Genomic DNA, 19790 nt, shown 5'->3' with positions numbered 1-19790 from the left:
AGAAATGGTACATTAAGTAAGGTGGGATGGCAGCCTGCACTGAGGATGCCACCGAAATACATGGAGAAGGACCTTCTGTTTGGCATCAAAGATTGGCTGTCCTCACGTGGGGAGGTGGGGAAGTGAAATGCTTTCTCCGAGCTCCGGTCAGCCATGCTTTCCAGAAGCAATAGGAGAGGGAATGCCAACAGAGTTGTGTCCTTTTAGAGAAGGATGGAAGATAAAGTGGTGCAAATCAAATGGACGATCTTGTCTTTGAAGCTTGGAAACTTGCACTGCCTTTGGATATATTTCGTTTCCTCTAACGCTTGTATAAGTATATATACAAAATGAGAGTAAGGATGAGCTCAGTTTCACAGGGCCTCTAATCCAGGATTTGTTCTCATGTTCCCAGAGGCGAAAGGCAAATACATTAAGCCATTTCAACACCTAATGTAGCCCCAATCTCAGAATTATCTTTACAGTTCAGCTGTTTCGTCAGCTGTTCACCCTCTTTCAATTCACTGAACAGAATTTAATCTCTATTACAGAAAGAAACCATAGCAGTATCGCTGTTACAACGCACTTACCCACAGTTCTACGCAAAAGGGAGTGAATGTTATTAGATTACTAAGGGGAAAAATTGCTTCGGCAATTCTTCAGATGTTTCTTTCAGCATATGTTAGCTCTCATTCCTTCCTAAGTTGTCCTTTATTATTTTATCATCTTTCCGTATTCCTATTCCAAATCAATTCCGTCTCGTTCCTATGCCTTTTACAAGGTATCTGAATCAGTTTTCTCGCTTTCTGGCTATAGTCAGCTCTTCGTCTAAGTCGGAAGGACCGACTACAGCAGACCTTGTTTTATTCCCTTCCCTTTTCTTTCGTTGTTATTCACCATGCCTCCGGTCACAGACTCGGTTGGAGAGCTGCTCTGTTCCTCGTGGTTCAGCTGCCCTCCGATCTAGCATGTGGTCACAGCACAGGCGTGCTTGGGCAGCGTGCAAGACTTGAGCTAGATTCAGTTTATCTAGTCAGAATAAAAGAGATGGGAGCAGGCAGTACTTCAGCTGAGATAGCAAGAAGTCGCGATGCCATGACACGTTTTAAAGCGTTGGCAATCCGGGGCGTGTGTGTGTGTAGGAGCAAGACAATTTGAAAATAATTTTAAAACAAAGCTAAAATTATGAATGAAAAGCAGAGAGATTTTTCTGACTTCGTTTTTCCAAAAAGTACAAACAATCTAATGTTTTCCTGCTTCAAGTTAGAATAAATTCCTAAACGTGTTCTGGTTTTCTTCAGTCATAGTCCATGTGTAACTTAGAATGGGAAACAGCAGCAAATGCATCTGAAGATATGCTTTCTTTCCGCAGAGACGTGAGATACTCAGAAACGGGTTCCCTCTATAAGTTTCACATCTACTTTGTTCAGCGCTCACTAATCCTTACCAAATAATTGCTAAAAATATGCTTTGTGGCCCATTTTAAGATGAGAAGTAATTAAGAGAGATAGTGTAGAATGATCCTTTGCTTGTACTTGACTTAAAAAAAGACTGCTTTGAAGTGGAAAAAGCGTGCTTCCAACATGTTTGAAGTCACATCTGGGTTAAAAAGTTGTGCCTCCGATGTCATTTCACTGGAGACGGTGGTGCAGAGGTAGAAAACACCTGGTAGTCTGCTTATCAGATTTCTGTGTGTGAACAGCGCTGTGCAAATCACCGAAGCCGTACGCCCTTCAGCTTACTGAGCACATCTTGTCTTCTCCTCTACCAGGACGGTTTCACTCCCCTAGCTGTTGCACTGCAGCAAGGACACAACCAGGCGGTGGCCATCCTCCTGGAAAATGACACCAAGGGGAAAGTGAGATTACCGGCTCTGCACATCGCCGCTAGAAAAGACGACACCAAATCGGCGGCGCTCCTACTGCAGAACGACCATAATGCCGATGTGCAGTCCAAGGTAACGTGCTGCCGCCGCAGAGGTAACGGGGTAGTCAGGCGGCCGAGTGCCGATGGGCAACGAACTTCGACTTCCTTCGTCTTAACGGTTAAAGGTTTTTCTGGGGACAGACAAGTTGTGTGGCCAGTATCACCAGTAATATATCTCCTTTCGCGGTGTTTAGCTACACGGTAATTACAAACTACTCATTTTTCTGCTTTTTAGTTATACCTCCCGTTTCTTTGGTAACCAGCTTTCTCTCGTTATTTGTAAACCAGAAGACACTGGAGTGGAAGCAGAAGCACTGCTTCCCTGTTAAATAGGATACTGGTTTATTGCCCACGGGAACATAGGTTGTATTTAAAGTTAATGCATGCTTGAATGGCTTTTCCCATAATTAACGGCATAACTCATTTCAAAAAGCAACATAGTTCTTCGTTTTGCGGCCAGTCTTTAATATTGTTCCTCTTTTTCCCAAACCATGCTGCATCAGATGATGGTGAATAGGACGACTGAGGTACCGAGATCAAAAATTTTTAATTACTCTTTCTGTTACTTATAATGATTTTCTCTGCTCTGTGGCAATATTTCTTTATTATTTAGCACTAAAAGTGAAGATAAGACTCTTTTTTAATACACAGAAATTTGTGACTCAGCAAACCTATTTTTATTCATCCTTTGTCTTAGAATTTCTTTTTATTTGTGTCACTATTGAAGTAACCTTTTGAGAATTCACATCAGTTCAAAGAAGTCTGAAGCGAGTAATGGAGCTAAGAGGATAAAGATGCTTTTCTAGCTCAATTTCACTAATTATGAAAATGCACTCACTTGGCATAACTAAATTAAGGTGTCTGGCTCAGCCAGAATAACGATAAAATTCATTTTCCTTCTTTCACAATAATAAACATGATCAGATCCTCCAAGGTAAAAACTTGTTCAGAGCATCTGCTTATTTTTACCATTGTTCTCATTATGATCTTTTCAATAAAGTTTTGAAAAGTCCTTAAGGGGTAGCACATAATCAGAATTGACCTGCAGCAGATAATACTGCATTTCTCACACAGATCCTGGAAATACCAACTCTCCAAGCACTTCCACTAAAAATCGTGGGTCTGATTGGCTAGAGCTGCGGTTTCTCCCCTAAAGATTATTGTCACGTTTAGGAAAAAGAATTCTTTCCGAGAATGCGGTCATTATTTGAATGCCGGCTTTTAAATAACGGAGTTTCTCTGTTAGATGGGGGAGTGAATTTTGAGCGGACGCACCCGTGTGAAAGCGTGTCACACCCGGTGTGCGCGCGCGCGGGGGCCAGTTGCCCTGAGGCGGCCGGCGATGTTCAGCTCCTCCCCGGCAGCTGCCCACGGGCACGTCCTCCACCGTGGTAGATGTGAAGGGGCTTAGCTCTCGTTTGTCGCCCGGCAGACGTGTGTCCGCGAGAAGGTAGTCGTTAATGCAGTACGCATTCAGTCTGTAGCTTAACGCAGTGTCGTAGTTGTGTGCCTGATACCCCCGGCAGACATTTCCCTGGCCGTTTATCACGGCAGGACGACTGTGAATTTAATGAGTGTGTGACTGTACTTTCACCAGGATCACCTGTGGGCTGGCAAGGAAGTAAATGGAATTAGGGTAAAATAGTGGGCCGGCTGCTTTATCTTTTGGGAATAAAGTTGATTTCAGAGTGCAACATCTGCCTACGTTTCAATATTCCATGAGTAGCCTAAAATGATGATTTGTACACTGAAAGAAATGAAGCCTAGTCGAAAACACAGTGTAGTCTAGAAGCCAAAAGTATTCTCTCTTTCCATAACTAACTGTAAGACCTGATCAAATCAGTGTAAAGCTCTTCAGGGAAACCTCAAAAGCAAGGTCCTTTCTACCTGAATTACTTGTGAGACTAAAAGCTTGCTCTGTGTCCTACTTTCCAAAGAATTAATCTTTTTTATGTTGTTGTCAAGCAATTCTACATCTCGTAGCTGGAGCAGGTTTCACCTTCTAGTGTTCAAGAGGCAATAAGTAAACTGTGATTTTTCTGATGTATCAAAGTTTCTTCAGATCCTTTGATATTCAAATTGTATATAAGTATAAATAATTATGATTCTTGTACTATGCTACTAAGTAGTTTCTCATGTACACCAAATTTGTGGGTTACGTGTTGAATTACCACTGCTTTTTCAAAAAAAAAAAAAAAAAGGAAAAAAAAAGAAGGAAACATAGAATCATAGAATAGTTTGGGTTGGAAGGGACCTCTAAAGATCATCTAGTCCAACCCCCCAAGTATTGAACCATGCTGTCAATATTTATTCTATGAGCAGTAAAATAAGAGTCCAACAACTTTTGTGGTCGTTCATCCAAAACCAGTAAACAGATGCAGCCCAAAAGACCCATGTTGCTTCTGAACTGTAAGAAGGAAACTTCCTTTATTTTCTTTAAGAATGGCTAATATATTAATATTTTATATGAGGAAAGCTACTTTTCTTATTGGCCACTGATTCAGAACACGGAATTGGAGAACGAAAGAACAAAGCACTTCCGATAACCTCTCATATGAAAATGGCACTCTCTGCCTGAAAGACTGTGCTGTATTATAGATGATCTGGATAAAATCGACACGATACGTTTGTTTGCCAGCAGCTTTTAAAATCAAGTTCTAGTTAAGTTGATTACCTTGTATAAAATGATTTCTATACTAAGGGCTGTTTCCCTTTGTAGAGTGGCTTTACACCTTTGCACATAGCCGCGCACTATGGAAACGTCAACGTGGCAACGCTTCTGCTAAACCGAGGAGCTGCAGTCGATTTCACAGCAAGGGTACGGAGGAATTTCTTTCTCTTCTTAGTTGCAACGGCCTGCGAAAGTGGGAGTCTTTCTTTGTCTAATTCTTAGTCAGGAGTAAGTGAGGAGCAAAGTGATGCTGAAATTCCGTTGTGTTCAAAGATGTCTTTTGTCGCGGTAATTCTTAAAGGTTGCCTCCGTGCAATGCACCAGAGTCCTTGGGAGTTGAGCAGCGACCAGTATTCCCTGCTGAAGGAAGCAGGCTCCTTCGACTAGCTCCAGAAAGCTGATATTCTCATAATGTGTCACCTCACTTCAGCTTTCCTGTCAGTTAGACATACTCCAGAAATACATGTAGGATTTATTGGCTTTTTCAGTAGTCAGTATTTACTCTGCTGCTTTAATTTGATATTTTCACATACAAACATATCTGGAAAAAATAAGGTAAGGTATATTGCCATTCTATAAATGCAACAATAAAAGTACTAGTTAATCGTGACTGCTCTTTTATGGTAAACAACTGCAGAGCTACATACTATAGTCTCTTTGCTGTTGTACGTTGCGTAGTTTGAAGCATGGCATCTGGTGCCATGAAAACCTCTGGTAATCCGTACCTCAGCATAGCCACTGGAGCACAATTTTCTGCTTGATTTTGCCAGACACACTTTGAATTACTTTAGGGTTCTGCCTTTCAGACTGACTTCCTCCTGTTGCCAGTCTGGAATAGCTGCTAATATTACCTCTTCCCTCACCCAAAGCGTTTGCAAGGACTTTCAGCCTAAACAGGACCTACTCCTTTACGCTATTGGCGCTACACTAAGAAGGTTCCTTTGTGTAGGAGTCACGCATTTGTGTACTCTGTGTACGTTGCAGTGATTTAAATGCATCAGTGTTTTGTGAATATTGACTCATTGGGACTCTGGTACGTGTTTGTTTATTTGTCCGACTCTGGGACTGTGACGTTTGCTGCTTTGGCAGATGCGCTTCTTCGTTTATTAAAAAACCCCGAACAGTGAATAAAGATTCTTGCTTAGAAAGGAATTACTAACTCTAGCTTATACGGTGTGTGCCTAGCTCCGATGCTCAAGTACATTTTTGTTTATTCTCTACAATGTGATGGTCTCATTTTTTTTGTGATCCGAACGCCATTTTACACCTTCAAATCCATCATGCTCATTGTTTGTTCTTTTCATGGTGTAGAATGGAATCACCCCACTGCATGTGGCTTCCAAAAGGGGAAACACAAACATGGTGAAGCTCTTGTTGGATCGCGGAGGGCAGATCGATGCCAAAACCAGGGTGAGTCTTTCTATTCCCCGAATACGATGTTGTCCCTTCTTGGGAATGGATTGGGATTTTTTGCTTGCTTGTTTTTGGTTTTGTTATTTTTTTTTAAGCCGGAGACTGGGAACACCGAGATTCGTAGCTAGGAATTCAGCTTCAGTAATCGTGTCTTGTTCTCTGTTCCTAAAGTGAGACATTAGATGCAGCTGTTATAAATGACTCAAAAAAAAAAAAAAAAAAGTTCAGCTGGACACAGCTCCAAAAATGTTAAACATTGCCTCCTCACAAGGGTAGTCTTTTTGAAACTTGGACCAAATTGAAATTGTGCCTCCAAGAATAATTTATAAAGAATTTTTTTTTTTTTTTTTAATTCAGAATCCTACCTTTAGTTTTCGGATTATTTGTTTTATGTAGACTGTTTTCTATGGTATCAGACTAAAGAATGGCAGGTATTGGTGATAGTAGGAGGCAGAAATAATCTTTCCTTTAGTCTCCTGTATAATCTACCTACATCATAGCAGAAAAAGCTGATGAAACTGATCTTTTTGAGGAAATAAGCCTGCTAGTTGGTCCAGCTTCACGCGACACAAGAACACGCGTGCTGCACAGCAATGGGAAGTGGAGGGTCTGGACTCAGCTAAGCCTTTCAGTCCCCTGACTCCTAAACGTCGGTGCCAGTCACGGTACGCCTCATGAAAACCGCTGTAAGTGGGCTGGCGGTCGCTTTTTATTGAAGAGTCATTACTGGGACCAAGTAACCTACTCTGTGCCAGCAGCCACTCGCCTCTTCCCCAGACTAACCTCAGAGAATTAGGTGACTCTCACTGGCTTCCTCCTCCCAGTTGTCCCGCTGAAATGCCGCACCAATACTGTGCTCGTTATTTATGGGTGATTTTGCAGTCATTCAGGACAAAAGAAAACCCCGTCAATTCGTATGGGCAGGGCTAATTATTTCAAATGGGATTTTGGAGTCACCTAGGAAAACGCGGTCGTTTATGCGAGCTGAACTGCACAGGACTCATTCTTGAAAGCTATTGGTTTTTGAGCGCTGATCTGCAAAATTATATCTCCAAGTAACAGAGGACGTTTTAGAACACAGAGTTGAGAGCTGGACATAAGAGTTTTTGTTTAATAAGGTAGGAAGGTAGAGGATATTGCAGCCAACTGCCCTTGTGGTTGATTCAACCTCTGCAGTTACTTTGATATTAATTACATCAACCATTTGTTGCTTCGTAAGCTAGGAAGACAGTCGTGATTATCGTATCTGTATGTGATTATGATTTTGATTTCTGATTATTTATGAAATGATGTCTTTCTTGCTCTCCTTTTTTTTTTTTTAAACTACTGATGATGGAAAATGCTGCCTCTCATAAAGGTGTGCAGTAAATCATCCCCAGTCAAATTTTCGACAAGTCCCTAAAATCTCACGGTAAAGAGGCATGAAATGGTAATAATACGCTGCAGCCAGGATATTCCACATACTCATAAGCGCAGCAGTCACACAGAAATGGTCCGTTTGGCCTGTGGAATGACAGTATTGAATTCACCTATTTCCTGTACAGTATTTAGATACTCGTTTTAGACAAGTTGGCACAGATGGTTGTAAAGGACGTCTTGGATTTTAGGAGGTCAAGGTGTATTCCCTTCCCCGCTCACCCGCAAAGATTGATGTGCAGTTGTGAATGAAACCGAAAGAACAGGACTTTGCCCAATGTAGGTGGAAGGTGCTAATTTTAGAGTCTTCTCATCGTCTTGGCTTCCTGGCCTTTGTCAGCTGCTACATCAGCTCAGAAGCTGTCAGCACAAAGATATCGGTGAAAACCCGTAAAGGTGTCCTAAAGCACACGTATCCCAGTGTGCAGAGGCTCAGCAGCTTCCTTCTGCTCCCATCTTCTGCCTTCTCCCTGCTCAAAGGCACACGGTGGCGGTCGGCTGCCTGTACTTCACAGTGGGGAAGATTCCAGAGCTTTGGTTTTGCTGTCAGTCTCTCTGTGGCGTGGTCTTGTCTTCGTGCCAGCTGTTTATAGCATCTCGGCGTCTTTTTCTTTTCCCTTTGCTTTGTCCGCATGCCTTGTGTGCTTTGCGACGGCCGTGAGTATGTAGGGTGTTGAAGAGGTAGGCTGCGCGCTGCATGCCGTGCATACGTGTGTTCTGTACTTTAAAGGACAGACTTCTGCCTCCTCCACCCCGGTACTAACGTGCTTGCCTTGCCATACCCGCCTTTCCACCTGCGTTCTTCCAGTAGGTCAGATTCACTGAAAAACAGTGGAATTAAATGTACTAGGATATTTCATTGCCCGATAGCTTGGGCTTTTATTCTTGGTCTCCATACCGCATCCAAATAAGCTCTTGGGTTAAAAAAGGACTCACGGCTTTCATTCAGTTTATTTTTAACTTGCTTTATTCCATGACATCTGATGATGCATAAATTAAGGAGCAAAAAGTTATTGTAACAGATTTCAGATGAGGCTCAGTACTTTAATTTTGCAGAGTTAATCTGTGAAATCTTTTTATGTTTGAAAATGTTCCATTGGAATGATCCATTAGGAGCCCCTGTATTGTCTAAAAAAAATAAATTAAAATGTACGTTCTTCAAAGGGAGTAAATTATGCATGTGTCCTACTGTTCCATGGTTAATGTTGCATGTCAGAGGAAAGCCCCGCTTCCTGCAGGAATTACATATTTTTATTTTCTATACATTTCATAATGTACTTGCTGAAATTTTATGGCGTTTCTCACTAGAGTATAAAGATGTAGAATTGCTAGTAAATCTGCTTGCTGCACTTAGGTATTTTAAAATAATATTTTACTTAAATTTTTTTAGCAAGTTTTAATGATTTTTCTCAACGAACTACTAAGTAAATTTTTAAAATGTGGAATTTCACTTCTCTTTTAGATTGTATCTAAAGCAAAAATGTAAACTCCATTCCCAATGATATTAATAGGATACTTTGGTTAGCACTGTCTGTTATATCTACGTTTGCGCTACTTCTGTTTACATATGGGCCTTATCTGGAGTTCCGTTTGCTAAGTAATTAACGCGTAAAATTTCTTATGCTAAAAGATTTCATATTTAAAATCTTAGGCAAACCTATATTCTCTACAAGTTTACCTGAATAAGAACTTCGATGACATATGTTTGTTTAAAATTTTAAAATTTAGCTAAACTTCTGGCCTGTACAACTTACGATGGTAGACCAGTGGAGCTGGGTTTCAGAAGCAATTGTGCAGACTGTGGCTAGCAATCAGCGTGCGGAAACTTGTTCTCTAGAAGATGGCAGAAAGTTCAAGTTAGGATTAAATCGATGTCATGTGGTCAAGAGTAACATGGCAATTATCAGATCTCACTTTGAGAGAAGGAAAGCATTTACAGCCTTCCTGAAACGTAGTAAGGATTATTACAGGGAGAATTATTTTAAGCATTTAAAAGCAGAGCAATTTCAGCATGCCCAAAATATATAGATTCCTATTAAAAAAAAAGTATTCTAATATAATGGAATAGTAACAGTAAGGATATGCGGGACATTGAAATGTTACTGACTGTTAAAGGGGTTTAGGAGGATTCTTTATGAATGCAGTTTTTGCAATATCTCTGTGTTTATCATCTCTCTATATAAATTGTATAGGGAAAAAAAAGAACGAGAATGTGAGACTTTTTTAGTTTTTGTATGCTTTTTTACTTTTAAAATAGAGTGTTATTCACAGGCCTTTGTCACCTTACTGGTATTTCTATTTTTGTGGGACTGTGTGCAAACACCCTTAGAAGCGGGGGAGGAACACGTTCATCACCTGTCTCAGATGCTGAAGTTGTCACACATTTTGTGTTCTTCCTGTTGAATCTTGCCAACATTGAAATTAATTTTTTCTTGCTCTGGGGCTTTTCTTTAGACTCCTCTTGCAGGCTCTTGTCCAGAGTATTTACCGTTGAAAAAAATCCCTGGAATGAAACAGAGCATCTAGTCTTGGAATGGAAAGCTTATTGTGTGGGAAAGTAAACATGTTGTGTGCCTGGAGCGTGGCAGCTGGAGCAGAGGAGGGGAGTAGACGTGATAATGGTGGGGAGAAAGTCTGGTATGCCATTTGGGTTGGAGGAGGGCCACAGAAAAGAAAGGAGGCTCAGCTGGAGGTGAAAGAAGTGGAAGGTCGGTCACAGAGATGGACGATACCAATGGGAAAAGGAAAGGAAGGAAGCTGGGGGGGGGTGGAACTTTGATTTTGGTTTGGTTTGGTTTGGTTTGCGTTGGGTTTTTTGTGGTCGGTGTGCTTCAGACACCCCTTAACACTCGTTCTGGGAACCTACTGAGATTTATTTGTAATAATGTCTCCTTTTGTATACGTGCATCCTGACGGAAGAGGCACGGCGCTCTGCTATTGCCACCTGGTAGTGGGTTTCCTACCTTAAAGCCATTGCAGCAGGATCCTAAGCTTGTCTTGGCCCTGTGCTATGTTTACAGCATATTAATATAGATATATGAAAAATATCTAATCACAATGCAGATATTTGCTATAAAAAATGTAGTGGATTCATATAATGTTTACAAGGGAGCGGGAAGGGATGTTGTACAGATTAGCTAAGCAAGCTATGTAGATAGTGACCGTTACTTAGAATTATTTAAGTCAACACCTTATTACTCAAGCAAACGCATGGTATATTTTTTGCTGTATTTTTAAAATTTGTACTTTGAATGGCAGACCTGGAGGAATACTTCAGAGCGTGTTTAATTATGCCAGGACTCCAAGAGCTTAGAGCGAGAGGGAGGCTTGCCTTGTTCATTTTTAAAGGGATGAGGTTTAGTAGTAATGGCAAATGAACACATGAAAAGGCCTTTATTTGCCGAGAAAATTTAGACAATTTTGCACGTCTAACATACAGAATACTAAAATTTTATTTCACCTTTATGAAACTGAGAATAGGCAGCTGCAGTTCAGAAGAATTCTTTGATAATTTGGCCTTTGATGTTCACGTGCCATCGTCAGTCTTCGTTCGAATGAGCACTGAATGTGCGCAACTGCCCTTCTGTTAAGATGCTGCCCGTATCAATTCCCGTTAAGAATCTCTCGTAAGCACAGCTTCTTTTTCTCTCGGTCTCTCTGGTAAGCTGAAGTAAAGCATTTTAATCACTGTGAAATGACCCAATAATTTATCTTCCTGAGCCCCGCAGTTAGGAGTCATGCACAGAATTCAGAATTAATGTTGCAGGTTAAAAAATGACCAGCGATGGATTTTCAAGAAAGAAAGGCGAAAGTTTGCATTCTATTTTGAGATCCATTTAAGAGGAAATTAGGAGTGATGGAATTGCATGGCTTCCATACGTACAGAGAGGATTGTAGTGTCATTTCTGACAGTGACCCAGCTGTTGGTTACATTGCAAAGCGTGAGCTAGGAGCGTGCCACATACGGGAACAACAGAACACCAGGTGCAGGATGTCACTTGGAAGATGAAAACATTTGACTCTCCATTATGTACTGTTTGGGATGAGGAGGTAAATACTGGACTTCTTAAAATATAAAATTGCTGGATTTCTTGTCTCCCGGCATGGCGGCCTTTGTGTTTACGGGATATCCATTATCTGTGCTTCAAAGTCTGTGTCTCTTCGACCCGGTGTTGTGTGTCCCGTCAAATGGACATTTTTGGTCAGCATGTCTTCTTCAATTCACGTGGTGTACCAATTAGCAGTGGAATGATTAAGAAAGTACGTAGACAAACCCCTGCAATGGATTTCAGAGCACTGAGGTTCACTGCAAATAGATAATGGTGCAAAAGAGGACTAATTTGGTACACCAGTGTGTCTCTTGATGTTGGCTAATGTCAGTTTGTCCTCATTGTATTGTGTACTAATTCTTCTACTACAACAGCTCTCCCTTTGCAATCTCCCTCATCTTTGAAGAAAGCATATAAGCAAAAATAGAATCTAAAGTATTAAATATACAATGATTTTAAAATATACATGCTTTTTTCCCCAGGGCAGAAAGAGGGAAGAGAAGAGGGTTATATGGGAAGGCTGCAAAGCATATTGCTTCATTCACTTACTGGAAAGTACACAGATAGTAAATGATGAGGCACTTATCAAAGCCACGACAGGATAGAATAGGATAGGCAGCAAATTTTTATCTCTTCTTTTAGAGGGAATTATAGATAAGAGCAGAGGAGAAATCGTGCTTTTTAATGATTTAGTTCTTATTTTTGTTTTAGGTAGACTTTCTTGTGGAGTTGATGGGTTGCTTAGCTTGTATTTTTCTTCTTTTTTCTCCCTCTGGAGATTTGTCCTGTTTTTTTCAAGGATTCACACAATTCTGCCTTTCTTTTGCTGTTCTATTAAATAGAATAACATCAAAGTCACTATGCAGATAGGGAAAGTGAACCTCCCACATTGATTAAAAATGTAGAGCACAAAAGGCCAGAAACTGGAAAGAACTACCAAATAAATACCTTTCCTAGAAATACGTTTAGGATATATTCTCACCTTAGTAACGCTAATGGGAATTATGTGTATGAATCCCTCTGGCAGCGAGATGAAAATATGCCTCAGTTGTGCGTATAAAGACTTGATTTAGGGGACTCTGAAGTTTCAGCGCAGAAAAAAAAACCCGGAGAAGCCAGTTAAACCCAATTCCTTTACATTGACCCAATCTGCCAGGTGCTGAACAGCCTCGAATTCTGTTTGCGGGTTTGATCTTGCATCTGTTGAATTTCACTGCAAAGCTTCCATGGGATTTAGTGATGCCTCTGAGATCGTGAGCGTCAAGGCACGCCTAACCCCTTCACGTGTTCCTGAAAGATCTCTGGAAACAGTAGATAAGTAAGGGAGGAAAATTCCTCCCTGCAGACTTCAGTTCCTCACCGCGGTGGAGCTGACTCTGTGCTTTCGAAACTGAGGATGAGGGAGGATCTACTTCTTGGAACTACCTTTTGTCGAGTATTACAGGGCTATGTTTGCACAGCCAAAATGATGTTGCGATTGCAATGGCACTCTGCAGTCTGGAGCTGCTTTTAATTTTAAAATGTTAGTAGTAGAAGTAAAAATATAGCGATGTAGGCTTCCTCCAAATTCCAGCAGGGCAAACAGTGTATCTGTCTATGAAGCAGGGCCACTACCTCATACTTAAGGCCGTGTTTTTGCATTTTTGCGCCTTTTTTTAACCTCTAAGTGGTAAATCTATCTCAGACCAGTATATTCATCTTTTAATCATGCTGTTACTGGATTCTTGAGAAAGCACCCTAGAATAATAGCATCTACCTCATCTAAGGTGAGCAGCGTGTCTCAAAGGGAGAAGGTTTTTCTTGTGATTAAAAACTATTACCATTTCGCCTTTATAAACCTATACTGAATGAGTATTGATGACCTCGCCGAGCGCATGCTTGAGCAATATCGAGGTCTAATGAGATGAAAACTTGGGTTTCTGTATCTTACGCATTTTCTATTTTCTGTCATTCAGCACTAAAATTCTTTTGCAACCATTTTTCTTGCCTCGTATCTCCTGTATTTTTCTGTATAAAGTCCAAACTGTAGTAGAATTACCTAGAATGCATTCTCCTGTCTAAATGTTTCATTGACACGTCTTTTGCCACCACTGCTGTGGTCATTACTGAGGAGCCTCAGCAAGTCTTTTGGCATAGGGTGGTTTCTGCAACGGAAAAAATATTGCAGAGTTGGTGGTCTCACAGCAATTTTAGCAAAGAATCATTAGCTCTTTGTTCACCACTCGATCTCAGAAATGAAAGGCTTTGTTCTGTTTGTTTCTTTCTTTCTCTTTTTCTCTGTTTTAAAATCATCTTTCTCCAGCTGCCTGTTTAAAAAAAAAAAACAAATAAATTCTAGAGTAAATTTTCTAGTATGAACATTTCTTGTTTCATTCCCGCGTCAAAAGCAATCCAAAGAACAAGAGTTGATTAATGGAGCATCCTTGGCCCAGCACACGTTATCCAGGGAGCGGCAATACAATCTCAAAGCCGTGCAGAGAAGAAGGAGGGGAGGAGGCCATGCATGCTCACATTATCCTCTTTGATAAGAGATTTCAACACACAATGGGTTTCCTCTCTGAAACGGTAACCTTAGGGTGTCCTTTACTGGTGCAAGGAAGAACAGGGATGAAGCTTCATGTTGTGGAGCCACCTTCCGTTAGGAGTGAAAAAAAAGGAGCTTTTTCACACGCTTGTGGGGCTGCATTCCTGGAAGGGTGTTCCTCAGAGTGCCAGGACGGACAGTGGGGACGTGCTCATTTGTTTTCCCTCCTTTGACTTTAAGGATGGACTCACCCCACTCCACTGTGCTGCAAGAAGTGGACACGACCAAGTTGTGGAGCTGCTCCTGGAACGAGGTGCCCCACTGCTTGCACGGACCAAGGTGTGTGTCTTATTAGAATCTGTTAACAGCTCTATGTAACTTTCCACAGACTTTTCAATGTCACTGAAAGGACAAGGAAGAAGACAGGAACATTTCTGTTCTCCCAAAGGAAATGTATTAATAGGTAGAATGATCCAAAATAAGGTTTTCTTACATAATTAGGGACTATCCTTTCCAAATATACGAAACGGTATACACTTCTGTGCCCCTCTCTATAATATCAGACTGAACACATGATAGGCAGTGCTACTGCGAGCACTTCACTTTTGTTGCTTCCTAAGACTGTAGGACACAGAGATGGGAAAGCTGGGTCAGTCACTCCTGAGAGACCATTCCTGGTATGTATTTTCCGATCCCTCATATAAGCTAACTAGGACCTGTGATTTGCAGTTTCTCCGAATTGTTTTCACGGACTATTTCAGACATGGAAGATGATTTCAGTGTGTTCTTACTGATTTCTGAAAAGCGCCCATCGAAGATAAATGCATTTCGTACAAATGCTGTCCCGTTGGTCAAACTACTGAGAAAGATACTTGTAGTATAGTAGCAAACCCCTCTGAGCAGCACTTCACATCAGTAAATTTCAGAGCGCCTGACAAAGGCAGCTGGTATGATTAGTTGGAGAACAGTGGGATAGAGTATTGCAATGATATGCTGAAGGTCCCCTGGAAGATCAGGAGGGACGAACAATTTAAATACCAGTTTCAGACCATTGCGCTGTTTACTGGGCCCCGCTCCCGCAAACATGGCTCAAAACGAGGGCAATTAGTGTATTCTGACCCATAGTTATCCTTGTTGGAGACTCAAGATTTTCTTTTGATAGTCTTCAGGAGGTTCTATCGCTGGGTTGCGAGCATATCAACTACATGAAATAAGGATGTGCTCAAGCTGTGCATCCTTGATAGCACCAAGTAGTCCAGGTCATCTGTTTATGCAGGAGGGATCCACAGGGAGATGGGAATTGGGGGGGAAAAGATTCCTTATAGTTTCCCCGATTCCTTTTGGTGGGAGAAGGCGGTTGGGTGAACCTCATGTGTCAACACCCTCACTTCACTAAGAGGCAGAAAGGCTCAGAAGAACAGACCCTGCCACCACTGTGCACGCTTCAGGCAGGATTCCCAGATGTTGCCATTCAAAGGCAGATGTTGGCAGTCAGGACAGAATATCAGCGTTGCTGTGGCAGCATCTGGACCTCCCCACGGTGTTGAGGATTGAGCAGAGCAGAACTGTCCAGTGAATAATTCCCTCCTTCCAGGTGACAAATAAACAGTCAGTTTGATCGCACCAAGTCAGTTACCTGTTCAAGTCTGTATGTTATAGTCTGCCTTTAAACACGCAGTGCTTTTTCAGTACCTTATTGCATGTAACGTGAAATTAGATGAAAGAGCAACTTCCTCTTCTAACTTCCAACCGAAGCAGGTGGTTCCAAACTGGAGACAGACAAATACGTAAATATTAAAACTATTTTCTTCTGAAAACAACTTGTTATACATATTAATAGCAACAATTCTCTCTCCTCTTAATTGTCTACCTTCCATGGACTTCAGTATTTACAAAAAGATCTATTAAAGCCAGACAGGGCTCTAAAACTCCTGCTTCCACTGCCCTTCAAGTATTATGGTTTGAACAAACGCTCCAACCATGGTGGTGGTTGAAAGTGTCATTTCCCAGAAGCTCAGGGGTCAGGTTTGCCAATATAATTTGTTTTTTCATTAAACACTTGAAGAAAAAAAGATAGGTTCCTTAATAAATACGCTGATGGGTAAGTAGGTGCTTTTCCTCTAACTAACATACAACCTATGTCTTAGTGTTACGATGCGTATCCCCAGAACTTTCTTTTAAGGTCAAGATATGTTTTATTAAATCATGAGGCAAAACCCTTAGATTCTTTTGCTTTGATTAAATTCTGATTTTAGTTAATTATATGATGTTCCTCTAAATTTGCCTGTATTTTCTGGAAGGGGAGGGGTGGCTATAGCTTTTTTCGTTTTTTCTTCCAGCCCGTAGCTCAGATGCGGCTCTCTTTCAGTGACGGGGGTACTCCGCAAACTCATGACGGCATCCTTCTAATACGTGCCACGATCTAAGTGAGGGTTTCTGGGAGTTACTGTTCTGTTCTCTTTTGCCACAGAATGGACTCTCTCCGCTTCACATGGCGGCCCAGGGGGACCACGTGGAATGCGTCAAGCACCTGCTGCAGCACAAAGCCCCCGTGGATGATGTCACGCTGGATTACCTGACCGCCCTCCACGTGGCTGCGCACTGCGGCCACTATCGTGTCACCAAACTCCTTCTGGACAAGAGAGCAAATCCCAATGCTCGCGCCCTGGTAAACCTGTCCCACCCGTGTCGTGTAACAAAGCTATCCAGGGCAGATGAGTAGCTCTTACCAGTACAGCCAAGTGAAAACTCCGTCAACAAACTCCAACAACCTTAAACAGTTGCAGTAACAACAGGGGTTGTCACGCCTGCTGGTTACCAGTATTGTGTGTCGTATCAGTAGGCCTAGTCGTGGGCCACGTCCCGTGGCAAGTGGCTGTAGTATCAGGTCTGGAAGCTCTGCAGAGTTCCCAAAATCAGAGCCATTTCTAGCTGATGCTAACGTATGCGCTGGTATTTTACTGAATTAATAGTTCAGTCTTCCATACTATGTGATATGATAACACAATTTCTGAGCTTTCAACTGAATCAGTAAGTTAATTGGCATGGAGAAAATATATTAAAAAGCTAATATTTCTGCATTTATCAAATTATGACGTTCCCCTCTATTAGGTGCCACTCCTCTTCCTTTTCAAAAAACAGTTCTTCTGATGCTTACAGGAAAACAGGTATGATTCCTTTCACTCACTGGTCAGCCCATTATCCCCTAACTGAGAGAAAAACATCACATTTGGCCTCGGGAACATATAAAGCTTTCAAGAGTCTTTCATCTATCCAAACCCAGACAAGATTCCAATTTTCTCTAATAGGAAGCGTCCCCATGAACTGTTAGCTGGCTGGAAGTCAAAATACCAACATATTACACTCAGTGGGGGAAAGAAAGAGGCTGTGAACACCTGAGATGCTTCTGCATGGCCAGAAGTCTGCCGCTGCCTGCTGCATTCAGTGCCTCCAGAGAACTTCCACCGCAGGCCACTCTGATGTCTTCCCCAGCTTCTTGCCTTTAATACGACCCTGCGTTTTCCTGTGAAGGCTCCCCCTATCCCTTACTTCCTTGGAACTGACTATTATTGACGCAGTTTTCTTCTGCCCTCTCATTTTTCTTGGCCTCTCTACACCCCCAAAGCCCGTAACCCCTCTTGCTTCCTCTTCTTACGCTTTCCTTGTTTTGTCTTTCCCGGTATCACGTTCACTTGGTTGATCTTTTTCGATGCTGTTTTCATCCTTTCTTGTTTTTCTTGCCAGTCTTCTGATTGTACTTTCCTGTAGCTGTACTTTCCTCAGCTACCCACACATACACGTTATATGCTAGCCCCCACATCTTCTTTCTTTCCTTCCATGACCAGAAATATACCTTCTGCTCCTCCCCGTCCCTCCCTCCCTCCCGGAGAAGCATCTGAAATGAAAGGAGAACACCCTCAGGCCTCTGCCTCTCCGCTCTCTCCCCTCCAGACTGGTTTTTCCTCCCCTCTCTCGTTTCCTCTCCCATCAGGGACTTGTCGCCTCTGGCTTGTTTACAGTATTTAAAACATTAAATGATGCTCGTAGTTTCTGTTAGTGGCACGTTTTTTCTGCCTTCTCCTCTCCCCCATCAAACTGTTCCTCGCTTAAATAGAAGCAGCAAAATTAAATCAACTCAGGCAGTAAAATTAAGTGAAAATATGGAAACTTCTGAAACAGTAAAACTCCCTATGAAATATATTGGGCGATGTTGAGCGGGAGGTAAAATCTCTAACGGTTTTGAGTCCTTCTTTAGAAATTGGAGAGGGCTAATAGTAATAATATTCAGCAGAGTCCTGTGATGGAATACATTTTAGAAATAACTCATTTTCAGCGAGATTTAAAAACACTAATTGTTAATGTTTGCAAAACGATTTGGGGATACAAGCACTCTATGGGTTCTTAGCTTTTTCAATTTGTATATGCTTTAAAGCACCTTCAGATCAACTAGTAATTAACATTTCCCTTAACAGAAGCTGACTGTAGAATAATCTGTCACATGCCTCTTTCCATGAGCTAAGATTTCACTGATAAGGTCTGTTTACTGCTAGTTGATTGTTTAGCAACACTGATCCTTTTCATTAGAAAATATAGCAATTTTCCAGCGTTATCTAAAAATGTTACCTGTGCTTTGCACTAAAATGTTCACCTCCAGTGAATAATGTGTTTGCTTAGCTTTAGGCACACACTTAGCCTGCGTTAACTATAACAGTACGTAAAAAAAGCTTGAAGTCGAAGCATGTATTACAGTATAGAGTATGAAGACATGCTTTGATTTGGGCCCCAATCTTACTGAATAAGCGTTTTCCGAGAAATGAACACGTGCTGATGGTAAGCACAACACTAAAACTCTTGTCTCACAATACAAAATACTAGGTGGCCATCTCCATTTAAGATGTTCCCTTCCCCACCCGCCTTTCATTCCTGTCCCTGCCCCACTTAATTTTAATCCAGATGAGGGCTGATACCTGGCTTACAATGCTTTATGACTCAGCCGGGCAGGAATAAAGGAGGGGGGGGGGCCGCAAATGCTTCAAGAGTGAACACGTCGTATCGCGAAACCACGGCTGAAGTAGTGATTGTTTACTTAAGATACCTCACAGAACGCGCGCGCACACACACAGACACGAATACAGCATACTGCAGATTGATGCATGAGTATAAAAATAAATAGACATAGATGCTTAGATTACAAGATACTCTAAAAAGACAAAACAAGGTGGAATCTGGAAGAACTCTGTTCTTTTCCTAGAGAGGTACAGAATATGCTTTATACATTTCAAAAACACTAACTGATTTCAAAGTGATCACTATCATTTCTTGTATTTTCCTTGTGTTAGGCAATCTTGGGAACCACTTTAAGTCATCCTTACGTATACATGTGTGCAACCTTCGGAACCACATACAGACATGCGCGCACGCGTACACGTGGAAGTCAGGACGGGCATGTCTGTATTTGGGTTTTGGAGGTGGAAGTTCGGTTTCTCTCCATTGCCTGAGAAGAAAGCAGCGGCGCTGCTTTGTTCTGCCTCAGACTGCTGGGAGATGTCTGTAGTTCATAACCTGTTGTGCTTAAAGAACAGTTGCTTCTGGTACTCTAACACTTGTGCTCCCAGCGTGCCAGCATGGAGCTGTGTGGAAGGTGTAGCTGCATGTTTTTAACTAACATGACTGTCTTTTGCACAGAATGGTTTTACTCCACTGCACATTGCCTGCAAGAAAAATCGCATCAAAGTCATGGAACTCCTGGTGAAATATGGGGCTTCAATCCAGGCTATAACAGAGGTAGAAAAATGTTTCATGTCCTGAAGAA

General features: G+C 41.7%; 1 protein-coding gene across 1 annotated transcript in view; it reads left to right on the top strand.

The window, feature by feature from the left end:
* The window catches only part of ANK2 (ankyrin 2, neuronal), a 329331-nt gene that overhangs the window by 200647 nt on the left and 108894 nt on the right, over positions 1–19790 (top strand). Inside the window, exons 6-12 of the mRNA XM_009320420.1 lie at positions 1751–1936; positions 2409–2432; positions 4625–4723; positions 5888–5986; positions 14219–14317; positions 16449–16646; positions 19664–19762. Coding sequence (XP_009318695.1) covers positions 1751–1936; positions 2409–2432; positions 4625–4723; positions 5888–5986; positions 14219–14317; positions 16449–16646; positions 19664–19762 — 804 coding nt within the window. The remainder of the gene's footprint in view (positions 1–1750; positions 1937–2408; positions 2433–4624; positions 4724–5887; positions 5987–14218; positions 14318–16448; positions 16647–19663; positions 19763–19790) is intronic.

This window comes from Pygoscelis adeliae, unplaced genomic scaffold, assembly GCF_000699105.1.
Source record: "Pygoscelis adeliae isolate BGI_AS28 unplaced genomic scaffold, ASM69910v1 Scaffold143, whole genome shotgun sequence".
Taxonomy (NCBI): Eukaryota; Metazoa; Chordata; class Aves; order Sphenisciformes; family Spheniscidae; genus Pygoscelis; species Pygoscelis adeliae.
Note: the sequence above shows the minus strand (reverse complement) of the source record. Positions and strands in the feature narration are given on the sequence as shown.